The sequence below is a fragment of the Chroicocephalus ridibundus genome, chromosome 15, assembly GCF_963924245.1.
Source record: "Chroicocephalus ridibundus chromosome 15, bChrRid1.1, whole genome shotgun sequence".
Lineage (NCBI taxonomy): Eukaryota > Metazoa > Chordata > Aves > Charadriiformes > Laridae > Chroicocephalus > Chroicocephalus ridibundus.
This window is the reverse complement of record NC_086298.1, coordinates 5981511-5993874: the sequence shown is the minus strand read 5'-3', so window position 1 is coordinate 5993874 and position 12364 is coordinate 5981511. Positions and strand designations below refer to the sequence as shown.

The window sequence follows — 12364 nt, the reverse complement described above, 5'->3', positions numbered from 1 at the left end:
TCTTCAGCTTGTTTCCAAGCCACGGGTTTCTAATGGCTCTTTACTAAAGCCAATCCAAAGCTCCTGCTTCCATCTGAAACACTGACATCTGAGGGGATACCACCCCTCAGAATAAACTACATCCACTGGGGAATGCGGCAGCTCTACCCATTTCTAGGGCATATGACAGAATACTAAGATTTTACCCCAAAACACAATCTGTTGTTCTTCCCAGCAGCCCTACAAAGAATGGGAACTGGTTCACCCTTATTTCCCAATAAACTACATTTAATGTGCTACTGCACTCACAGTTGCAATAGTCACATATGTAAATTAGACACCGTCATATATAGGCAAAGGAATAAAACGTCCTTCCCTTAAATTTGGATTTAATTTAGTCTGTCATAAATGCACTGGTTTGAGAGGAAACACCATGCAGGCAGAATAATATGGTCTCACCTCACAATGGACCAGCTCTCACCAGTGGCATCCCAAATGTATCATTTCCAAGCAGACCTTTCCACTGTCATTGTCACCTTGCACTGTCCATCTCCTAAGCTTTCTAGTCCTTCCTGGATCATTCAGAAAAGATGGTTCTGGAGACAGTTTTTGGGAGTGGTCCCTGTTCTGTCACCCATTTATTGGCCTCAACATGTGACCCAAAATGCCCATTCTATAGGTCTGGCTTACGGAAACGCACACGTTGCATTTCACAGCTCACCACACATTCCTTACTGCAGCCCTTCCTACTTTCCTTCCTTTTTGCATCTGTTTTTCACATGCCTGGGACATTGGGTAGCTTACAATAAAGCAGCATCTCTTACAGGTAAGCCTTGCTGTCCAGGTTTTCCTCTTTCTCCATCAAGCCCTTCTTGACCCTTAAATAAAAAACAGAGAGGGAACACGTGTTTGTTCTTGGGTATTTTTGTAGCAATGGGAAACAAAAATGGGTGTAACATGCTGTGTGGGGCAGGAGAAGATATACATTCTGCTGATACAGAAATGTTGAAGCTTGCGGGTGGTGTACACAGTCCCATGGGTATGCATTGGAAAGAAACAAATAAGAGGAACTGCTAATCACCATCTAAGCAATAAAGAAGGCTTTCTAATGCGCCCCTAAATACACACAGCATTAACGCAAATGAACAGTTGAGGACTGCTGTCCTACGACAATAAGGCAGCAGCACTCCTACCCTGATGAATTCACTCTTCTGTACATTACTGTAATGGGCTGCTCTGACCAGCTGCTTTTGGATGGAGGTAAGACTTAATCCATAGAGCCTTTGCAGATCAACACCAATCAGCTGGAGATGTCCTGCAAAGAGGGTGTCAGGAGCACAGGGGAATCACTCATAACCCTGGTCATCTTCTGAGAGAAATCCTGATAAGATTTGGGAAGCTTCCAATCCTCCAAGTTTAAAAGAGGTCTTCCCATGAAGGAGTCTACAGCCATGGGAAAAATCAGTCTTGCATTTTGTCCAGCAATGACATGGTCTTTCTTGTACGCATCTTCCTCAGGGTATTTCCTTGATCATCACAAATACCTCTAATGAGATGGTCCTGCTCATTCATTCAGTTTAGGGTGCTCAGGCAGGAGCACTGTGAGATGCTGACCTGCAGGACCTATGTTTGCCTTCAGCAAAGTTTTTATTACCTTAGGTAAATGTATCTGAATTGCTCCTCATTTGAAACACACCCATATGTGTTGACCACACACAACAGTGGGTTTTGAATCGTAACTACTGAGCAAAGGGTAGACCTTCTGTGGGCTGATGCAGATTGGAAGCATTTCCTCAAGACAAACGTTTCTGAATCATGTTATTTGGAACAAGACTCACAGGATAACCAGGGTCTCCAGGTTCTCCTCGATCACCTCTGTCACCAACGGGGCCCTACAACAACACAACAAAGACTTAAGGTGGATGTAAGCAATCTGTCATCTGCAATATCTCGATGGCTTGTGCATGTTCTACAAGTAAGGAAGAAACCCGACTATTCCACCTGCAAAAATCAGGCCAGGATTGATTTGAGAAGGGATTTAACATCTTACTCTGTCTCCAGGTGGTCCCTGTGGGCCTTCTACCTTCCCGTCATCACCTTGTTCTCCCTGTGAATAAAAATGCTGGTATTAATAGACAGCAGATCATATGGCAGATGCTTCTGTACAGACCCCATCCAGTCCTCCCATATCATGGGCTCCTAAGTAAAAGCCACTGTTGAATTTACTAATTTTTTTCATTCAAAGAAAGTCTAAATGATCTTTTTGTTTGTTTCACAACCTGGAGTGCACTGAGGCCTGGTTTCTTTGGTGGTTGTTTCTGCCCGGTCTAACTCTCCTCCCTACCCAACCAGGTGCAATGAGTTATTTTCAACAATTCCTAGAACTAAGCAAGAAGCGAGTAATTAGGACAACATGGGAAGTAGTTCTCTGCCTATGAATTTTATTGCTGACAGTCAAACCAAGCTCTTTAATCCAGCATTTCCCCACCCTGGCTGAGTGCTGCTTGGGCTGTCAGGGGAACACGGGTGGTCTGGGAGGGCTCCCTGGTTGCGTGCCACCATTGTGGCCTTGTCTCACAATTGATCAGGTGAGAGGGTCAGCCCCTTACACACTTGCTGTGTGAGCAGCTCCACTCGTTGGTGGGATGCTCCCCAGCAAGGGCTCAGAGCTCATGGTTTGGCTGGTAGATAACATCACCCGGACTATTTATAACTGAGGTCTCTCTGAAACATCCATAGAGAAATCCCTCAAGACCTAACGCAGACACTGCCTCTTTAAATTCAGCTGTACAAGTCACTTGGGGTCACGGTGTCCTATTTTCTCTGGAGTCTAGTTCAGGGATGGCTGTTTCTTTTCTCCCTATAGAAGATAGCTACCTTCCAGCTCCTCCAGTTTTTGGCTACTTCATATCACAGAGTCTCTGTCACTCTGGTTCCTTAGGATGAACATGTCTCAGAGCTCCTTTGATGTTGCAGCTACTGGAGAGAAGAAGTCTGGGTGGGGGTTCTGGCACAGTGGAGCTGCTGTGTTTGGCCTGCTTGGGGTGCTCCTAGTGCCTTGAACATCCAAATATCCGTAGCTATGCAGAGCCAAGTTTTCCACAGACTTCTGCAATTCTCAGTAGTTGCATCAGCCCTTTCTGGTGTATTTATGAGTGTCTTTGACTTTATGGGCTACTCTCTTCTTCTCTTTGAGTTGCAGCTGCTGATGGTAAGGGTGCTTGTGCAATTCCTCAGTGATCCTGCTTCTGGGAGAAGCCATTTGGAGTGCTTTGCTTGTATGTGATATTTGGTAATGACACATCTGGAGCAGTGAATAACCCTCAGTGAAAAAATTCAGGTAGTGGAACCAATAGCTTCTTTTCTGTAAGAACGGGGTTGTGGTTTGGAATCAGGGCTGTGCCACTGCTAAGAGAGGACAGGCTGACCCACACGGGCTTCGCATGGGCTGAGCACCAGCATTGACATTTACAGCTTGGTAGAATGAGGCTCAAGATTTGGTAAAATCTCTTGCAGTTGACCTCAAGAGGTAGCAAAGAGCGCAGTGCATATCCCTCTATTACACGCTTGATGACAGCGGCGTTTTCTTTCTCTGCTGCTGTGATGTTTGTTGGATGAATGTTGCCAGGATTTCGTATGTACTGACAGGTTATGTTACACTGTCCTTAAGTGATTGTGTGCTGGGTGGTGAACTCTGGCATACTTGTCTGGGGTTTTGGGGGGGGTTATCATGGTAGAAGAAATATATAGGAAGAAGCTGTGCCAGGACGGCTTGAGAATATAGTACTGAGTGATATGGATGGAGAAATTTGGGTGGCAGAGTAGAGAGAAAGGAAAATAATACCTAGCAGGCTTTGCCAACAGTTTCCAGCGCTACTGTACTTGCTGGTTGAAGTTAGCAGCAGAACACCTGGCAACTGCCTTGCTTTCTAGGCGCTATCAAAGGAATGTAGGATAGAAGGGAAACAAAGCCACCTTTTCTCAAGTCTCAGGAAAAAAACCAAACCCCAATATACGTGTTACTATGCAGAAGTCTTGGCACCGATTGCTTCTGCTCAAACAGGATGTGAACACCTCGCCACTTCGGAGATGAGATGAGCGTGATGAACTCAAGGAAAGCTCATAATTCTGGGGACTCTTGAAGAGCACCAAGACCCACAGACTTTCTCCCTAAAGCTGAGTTGTGGCTTTGTGTCCCCTTGAGTCTAATTCCCACCTTGTCCTTTGTCTTCTGACTAAGAAAATCCTGCAGGACTGGTCAGCTCTAGGACTGCGAGTCTGAGCTCCTCCAGGACTTCCTGATGCCTCAGCTGCTCAAGAGGGAGATGAAAGCTCTGCGCTAATTCTTTGGAAAGTTGCAGTGAAAAAAAGTTAGAGTAAAGGGCAGCAAAGTAAACATGTTGGGATACAAATGGAAAATGCATGGAGAAGAAGGGAAGTCTTGTTGTTGTTGGCTCCTGTCCCAAAGTGAGATACACCAGTTTGTAATTTTTAAAAGGATCCCATCTGGACTGCTTTAAGCAGCTGCCAAGTGCAGGCGTCTGCTCTGAGCAAGGCCTCTTTGAGGAGCTGTAAATGTATTAAATGTGGCGGAGTAGCTTGCTGGTATGGCACAAGGGAGCTGGATTCCACAGTAATGCCTCTCACCAAGCCGCTTTCTTCTCTGGAAAAGGGAGGACCTTCCCCACCATTATATATCCTCCTTCTTCAGCACAGCTATGTTTACCACATTGTTTAAAGCTCACAGAGCAGTCATGGTTGCATTTTCATTTCCTCTTCATTTCTCAGATTCAGACTTCCATTTTCATGTTCGCACGTGTGTGTGAGGTTACAGATGTCCAGAGGGCAGGAATCTGTCCGTCCTTAGGCTGGGATCCAGGCAACTCTTAGGAGATAAGAAGGAAGGATGGATAAGAAAACTTAGATGCAAGACTTCTGTGGAGCACCTGGATGCTTCAGGACATGGTGCTGGAGGCTCAGCATACGATGCTGGGCTCTCTTCATTCAACTGGAGCTGCTCCCAGGCAAGGTGCCAGCAGATCTGCTGACCTTCGGGGAAGATGTGAGTGAGATCCGGCTGTCAATGGTCATTAGCAGATCTGACTGTTCTCACCAGGATGCATTAGATGCTTTGGTGTCTTCGTCAGGCTTCAGCTTGGATACTTGCATGTAGAATCCATTTTATCATCCCTGGTTAAGGTATTTCATAGCGTTACTGTGATCTGCTAACACAAGATCCACGTTACCTCTGAGAAAGTGCTCTTTTAGTGCCCATTTGCAGAAGAATATTTTGTTGGTGAAGGGGAGAGTGCTTCACTGAACACTTCAGATTAATCATTTGGGGACCATTTACTACTGAAATGATGGGAGCTTTCAAGAAGATGGCAACTTTCAATGTTTTAAAATAAAGCAGCAGTCATAATTGAAACAAGAGAGATACCTATCTACACCTCTCTGACTCCTGCTGTAAAGGCAATGGCTGATTTTGCTTTTGTTAATCACAACTCACAACTTTTTACCAGGGTACTCAAGTTTCAGCAGTGGGACTGAGAAAACTCTGGCCAGGCTCTCAACTGACAATGTGCTCCGTCGTGAGCTCTCACGTTATTATCCTGGGCTGGTTGTGCCTGGCTAACACTTGCCACTTCCCACACGGCCACTCAGCAGGATACACCAAAGGAGTAATGCTACTGAAGTCTGGAGGAGCATGAGAGGCAGCTCGGGAAAGGGACGGGGCGGCGTTAGAAAGGTTGGGGGTGGAGAGGAAATTCAGCAAGGCAGCGATGGAGATGTGGGGCGGCAGGAACGTCCCCAGCTGTTCCTGTGCCATGGATGTGTTTCAGCAGCAGCAAACGAGAGAAAAAGCAGCATGACCATTGTTCATCCCTCAAGCAAAATTTCTGAGGCACGCGAATATGAAACACAAGAGTTCACCCTGCCCTACTGACTCCTGGCCACCAGCACAGAGATTCACGGCTGCACCAGGAGTCTTCTGGCAGAGCTTGGAGAGCAGCACGAACTGGGTGTCCTGACACCCAGGAGCTCGAGCTGAAAGGACACGTTAAAAGCCCCAGCAAAGACCTTGGTGTCCCTGCCCAGGGCAGGGGGGTTGGAACTAGATGATCTTTAAGGTCCCTTCCAACTCTAACCGTTCTATGATTCTATGATCTCCGTCCCACAAACTTTTATAAGCAACGAATCTCCTGCTTGCCCACATAATCTGCAATCACATCTCTGCGCAGAGGGAATGCCGAAAGCTCTCTCGGTGATGGGAGGGGTAGAAAATGAGCGAACAGAGTTCACGCATCTGTCACCTTCATGGGGACCCCAGGACTGACCAGTCCCAATTACCACCACTTCCCTTCCCACAGGGAGGGAGGGAGGGAGCATCGCTGCAGCTCCTGAGGGCACGTGAGGGGCTCCAGCGGCACTGCGCGCACAGCCAACGCCAGCTGGGCCGGCCTCGCAGCGCCGAGCAGCCAGCTCCGCCGACAGGAAACCATTAAAGCGTGAGTCACTTCTCCAGCCTGAACTGGTTACGGCCGTGCTGACTCAGCAAAAGGGGAAAAAACACAAGGGGAACGCCGCCGTGGAAAGAGGGCTCTGACTCAGGGCAGCTGCGGCGAGGGAGCGCGGTGGAGGGGTGGGGGGGACGAGCGAGGTAAGGGGGGCGGCAGGCGATGAGGAAAATAGAGCAAAGGCGACGGAGAGGAGACCAGTTCTGCCTCGCTTACAACATGCTGTCGGCTGATTTAAGCACAGACGGGCAGCCTGCTGAAGGTCAGCTGGTTTGTGCAGGGTGGTATTCTGACTTGGTCACAGAAAACTATTAGTCTGATTTCTTTTGGCTTGGGGATTGAGCAGAATTTCTGTGGATGCAGGAAAAACGTGTCCCCCCAGAATGTATGCCGGCTGGCTCAGCCACCAGCGCACGAGCACGTGGTGTCTGAAAGCATGTGCTAACGGCACGGGTGTCCCAGCGCTGATTTGCAGAAGCAAAGTAGGTGGCCGTGCTGTAGAGGAGGCAGCTCTGCTGCAGGTAGAGGAGGAGAGCACGGGTGCATGGGTGTTATGGCAGTGGGGCAATTGTCTCTACATCAGCCCAGCTTCCACGCTGATGGAAGACAAGATGGCTAAAGCCTGTGAACTTACCTTTTCCCCCTTTGGCCCTGGTGGTCCAATTGGCCCTGGTGGTCCTGCGTGTCCCTGTGGAGAGCAGACAGCATGTGAGGAGACAGGAAGGGGCTGTTTGACTGAAGGTTCTCCCTAGTTTCCTGCCAGATCTCACGAGCCCTGTGTTGTGCATCCCAGCTTTGAAAGGACACACAGGTCATGGCAGAGATGCACCAAATGTATCTGGAGAAGTCATGATGGTGCAAACAGAGACCACAGAAAGAACTAAACTGAACTCAAGATCAGAAATAAATCATAGTTTAAGAACGATTTTGCATCCTGGAGTGGCAGTTTTGTTGCATTTGAGAGCAGATAGAAGCTGGAGGATGAAAATAAAATCCTTACCTGGTAACCCTTCAAGCCAGGTTCCCCCTGAGCACCCATCCTTCCTGGAGCACCCTGGAGAGGCAAGCACAGAAAGCACCATGAGAGTAGCCCATGGGTATTACCCCACAAGAAAAAGATGCACGGGGCTATGCAAAGCAACGCTCAGCACCACATGGCAGTGTGGCCACCCGTTCTCCTGGCCACCAGTGAGCTTTGCTGCAGCTATCTGAAATGCTCTTGCTTGGCTTTAATCTGTTACATGTGGGGAGTGATGCTCAGAGTCCAGTCTATGTCTTTGCCACCCTATAGCAATAGGTGCCCCACCTCATTCAGATTTGCTACCAGAAATAACTGCATAGTGTGTGCCCTTCGTCTGCCCTTCTGGACGTCTTTATATCCAAATTAGCTCTTTGTGCTAGGAAGTCCACCACAGCAAGACCATTCTCATGCATGACCTAATCCTAAACTATTGGGAGGAAACATTTCAGTGTGGGTTATGAGGCCAAGAAAGGAGTTTTCTCGCTTGCGATGAGGGCACTGGAAGAGCTGTTTATTGCATCTTTAGCAGACTGAACAGAAGGGTTTAAATCAGATCATCAGATTATAGTGAAGTGCAAACTTTCCATATAATCCCATTTAGCGTGGAAAAAGCCCTTTCCACAAGACAAAGACGTGTTCAGTCCAATACACCACTGCTCAGATACTGCTTTGCTTCCTTGTGAAATGAGCCATGGAGGCTTTACCAAAGAATATGAAGGGAGGATATATGGGGAGGCCATAATTTTTAGTGCAGGAAAACACTATCAGTGGAACCGTTACTCCATCGCTCATTTGCTACTGTTCCGAAACTTCACTGCGATTCCCGTTCATAAATAACTCCTGCTTTTTCACTAAGTTGTACCAAATGTAGTGCAAGAAGTTTCCTTACCAGCCTGCAATGCACGAGGAAGTGCTTATTACTTACCACTCCTGTCCCAATGCATTTTTCTCATATGCCTAAAGCAAATGAACTTTCTTCCCTCTCTACCGTACTGTTGTTGTTCTCTCTGAAAGCCTCACCTTCAGTCCGCAACTCAAACCCTTTCCCATGCTATATTTCTTCTTGCTGCAACTGTTTTAGATAAGCAGATCAAGAGTGGGTGTAGAAACAGGGCAGAAGTCCAAGGCAGAGTTCCTTATAACAACACAGTTTGACTTGGAAGCAGCTCTTGCCATGAGTGTGCAGTCTCAAAGGGAAAGATCTTAGCAAAAAATAGCTTATCAGCTCACTCCCTTCTCAAAAAAAACCAAACCCAATATTTCAGCCTATCTGGGGAGTTGTGAAGAACTGCCACAATGCAACGTAAGCCGGGTTCACAGGGCACCAACACAACCACCACAGCGGAGTCTCTCCTGTGCTGCTCAGAGCTGTTTTAGCCAATTAAACCCATCTAACATCACTTCCCTTTCTCTGCTCTGAAGCCTCTGCTGGACTCTCTGCTTCATTCAGGCCTGTGCCCACCTCTGCTAGTCATGTTTCTGCGTGTTGTGTTCAACCATTTACAGAGCTCTTCTCACCATAGGTCCCAGGGTACCTCGGGATCCTTTAGGGCCTTGGTTCCCCTTCGGCCCCTCCTTCCCTGGAGATCCAGTCTCGCCGAGCTGCCCCTGGTAGCCCTTGCTGCCCTGCAGAGCAAAAGCACTGACGTTAATGTAGGACAAAACTGCTTCTACAGATAAATGTCAAAGATGAACAAAGAAAGAGAGATCCAGAGGAGGAGACGTTATCAACGGGAGATGTTCCTACCTTCTGGCCAGGCTTGCCCTTTTCCCCTTGTTTTCCTGGTTTCCCTTCTGGTCCCTAGGAAAGCAAAAAAAACTGTTGGAATGGGAAAGCAAAGAAATCCCATCCCAACCAGCCACTCCCAGGCCACTTCCCTGGTACAGGCAACCCTGACAGTGTCCTCACCCATCCTGTCCTATTCCCATGGGAGCCAACAAGAGACTTGGAAGTCATGAAGTTAACGCCAGAATTCACAGGTACTGCAGCTGGAGCATGGCTGAGTTGGTTCTTGAGCTGCTCCAACACATGGAGAAGGAAATCTCATTGCTTAAAGGTGGAAAGATCTCTGTGCCCAGTTGACTATAGGACAACATGGCTGAAAGGTGATATTTTTCATCTTCAGATCACATTTCAAAAACCAGGCGAGTGATAGAAAACTGCCATCTGATGTGCCCATCTGTCCTCAAGGATGAACAAGAGGGATCTCAGAAGTGCTCCTTGAAGACAGCACCCATTGAACTGAAAAATGGTACCTACCCATCCACGGCGACAGAAAGGGCTGAAATGTGGGAAACACGTTTACCCTGCCCCCGCCCCCCAAATGTTTCCACTGGTCTGCAGACAGAGCTGCCATCTCTGCACTGCTGAGGTACACAGCTGTATCTTTTACCATCAACTACAGCACTGAACTGGGTATCAGTACTTTTCCTCTGGTTTCAGGATACCAGCAGTGGAACCCTTGCCTCAACAGCAATTCTCCTTATTTTTACCTTGTAAAAACAGGCAGCAGTTTAATTTTCCGCCTACCTGCCACGCACAGCTTTCTGCTCACTGTGCAAAAACCTTCCCTCTATTTGTCGTATTATCGCTGCAACACACAACACATCAAACTGCCAATATACGGAGCAGGCATCTAGGAATGGAGTGGGATGCAAAGCGTCAAGCGGGAGCCACAGCGACGAGGGACAGAAATGCTGGCCTGCTTTGTGCACTGAGGGGGGGTACCTCGCACGCAGCAGGACTGCCACCCTTCCTTGCACCCACACAGCAGAAATTAGCTGCGATGAGCAACTAAGTACAGCACGCTCTCCTTAGGGAGCCCAGGGAGCTCATTTTTTCAGTGTTTGACCCCGTTGGCTGCAAGGCAGGCAACATATTTTGGATCTGACAGAAAGAAGCAAAAGTATCACTGAAGAAAATAATTCATGCTTTTTGGCAGTTGCGACAAACTTTTCAACAGCATCTATGTGCCCGCACAGCATTTCTCCCTGCCAGTTAAGAAGGTATAATTTTCACCACCGTTGAGGTTGCAGAAAAGTATCAGTCTCAGCTGAACAAAAGGAACTTATAAAGCTAGCCGTATCGGAGGGTTTTCACTCTGATCTGAAACATGGGCCTCCCAAGTGCCTGCTCTTAACACAAAGGAGCGATTCAGACTACGTACAGCCCTAAAGAATTGTGCCAGTTCTTCACTGCCCCAAAGGGAATGGCTCCATTTTACCCAAGACAAGCATTTCAAGAGCCCACCTTGCCAACGCCGTTAGAGCTTCACAAAGGACAGGTCCCCGCCGAGGAGTGCACAGCTCCTGTTCTGTTGTCTCTTCCATACAGCTTGAGGTTTTTGGTTGCTATTTTTTGCTGCCCCTTTCCAAGACATCACTCTTGGCATTATTTTCCCACAGACGCTGAGCAGCCGCAATACGCGATGAATTGAGGGTGCCAAGCCTCCAGCATCACCCATGTGATTTACGCTTTTGACAGGAGCACACAGAAATCCTCACTGATGAAAGCATCAGCCTGGGAAATGGCCATCCCCATCCAGCTCTGCAGGTAGCTCACCCATGGACCTGGTACCACGTCCCTTGACTTCTCCACTTACTGGTTGTGATGCGTGTAGTGAAGCAGCAACGATGCTCACGGGGTCTGTTCTGCAGTGATACCCTGATGCTTAGTGGCTTGGAAATTTGGAGAGCAAATAGTGGAATCTCTCACCAAAGTTTACTGTCAAAACAAGACATGAACAGATAAAGACACAACTAGGATTTCTAATTAGTTGCATAGTGGTTTTCCATCAGTATCCCTAGACTGTGCACCAAGATCTTTTGGAAGCATGGGAGAAAGCCTGTTTTAAACTAAATCTGTTCCTGGCCCCAGTGATGGCCAAGCCCTTGATCTTCTCCAGCAGAGTTGTTTTGCGCACTCAGATGTGCTCCTGAATTGCTGTGCTGTAGCAGCTCTTGAAACAAATACTTGCATGTTACGGTTCCATCCCTGGGATGAGGATGCCTTGCTCTGTCTGTAAAAAACGCAGACAGCAGTGCATTGATGAGATGTACCCTCTTATCATTGTGCAGAGAAGATGGACCCCATTCCCAGGGGAGGTCACGGGGATCTCACAGCTAATTCAGAAGAGTTTGAAGTGCAGCCTGGTTCCCCTCACCTGGATACATCTCCCATGGAAGCAAAGACTGAAACTTGCTTCTACCCTGCACTGGGAAATGTCTTTGCTTTTTGAGAAGAAAGGTTCAGGCCTTCATCTGAGAAAGAAAATTTCCACACCGCTCCTAAAATCCGGCAGCATTCAAGTTCATGCTTGCACCCGCAATCATGAAGTACAGGTATAGGGTTAGAGTCATCTGAGAGAGGGAAAAACCAGAAGCATAAACCCAACTTTGACAGTCCAAGAGCTGCTCACACAAATAAACTTGATCCACAGAAGACCATGCTGTGTTCAGACAGGGTCTCAGCTTTCGCTGGGTTCCTTCAGCTTGTCTTTCCCTATTGGTGGAGTCCCAACACAGATATGGGCTCTGATAAACTTCCTGTAATGGCTTTTCCCCTTATGACGCATTAGGCTCATTGAGCAGGGATGTTCATCTACTCCAGAAGGCTCTCCTGGGTCCTCCTCCAGCTGGGGCGCGGCTCCTTCTTCATTGCTGGAGAAAAAAAAATTGGCAGCATCTCCAACTCTTGTCAGTGATAGTGAGACCAGCTGTCACTCCCAGTAAACCACGGGGATCTTCCTTTGAGCCTCCCTCGCTGCTGTTAGCTCTTGTCTGCCAGTTAAAAGCTTTGCTGGTATAAATAAACGGGTCAAACTGTGCTGGCGACACCATCAGCAAC

At 47.8% G+C, this 12364-nt stretch overlaps 1 protein-coding gene across 1 annotated transcript in view; it reads right to left on the bottom strand.

The window, feature by feature from the left end:
• The window catches only part of LOC134523806 (collagen alpha-1(XXVII) chain-like), a 163093-nt gene that overhangs the window by 15678 nt on the left and 135051 nt on the right, over nucleotides 1–12364 (bottom strand). The window contains exons 38-44 of the mRNA XM_063353197.1: nucleotides 9266–9319; nucleotides 9037–9144; nucleotides 7498–7551; nucleotides 7132–7185; nucleotides 2030–2086; nucleotides 1818–1871; nucleotides 804–857 (exon numbers count right to left, since the gene is read on the bottom strand). Of these exons, the coding sequence (XP_063209267.1) occupies nucleotides 804–857; nucleotides 1818–1871; nucleotides 2030–2086; nucleotides 7132–7185; nucleotides 7498–7551; nucleotides 9037–9144; nucleotides 9266–9319 (435 nt within the window). The remainder of the gene's footprint in view (nucleotides 1–803; nucleotides 858–1817; nucleotides 1872–2029; nucleotides 2087–7131; nucleotides 7186–7497; nucleotides 7552–9036; nucleotides 9145–9265; nucleotides 9320–12364) is intronic.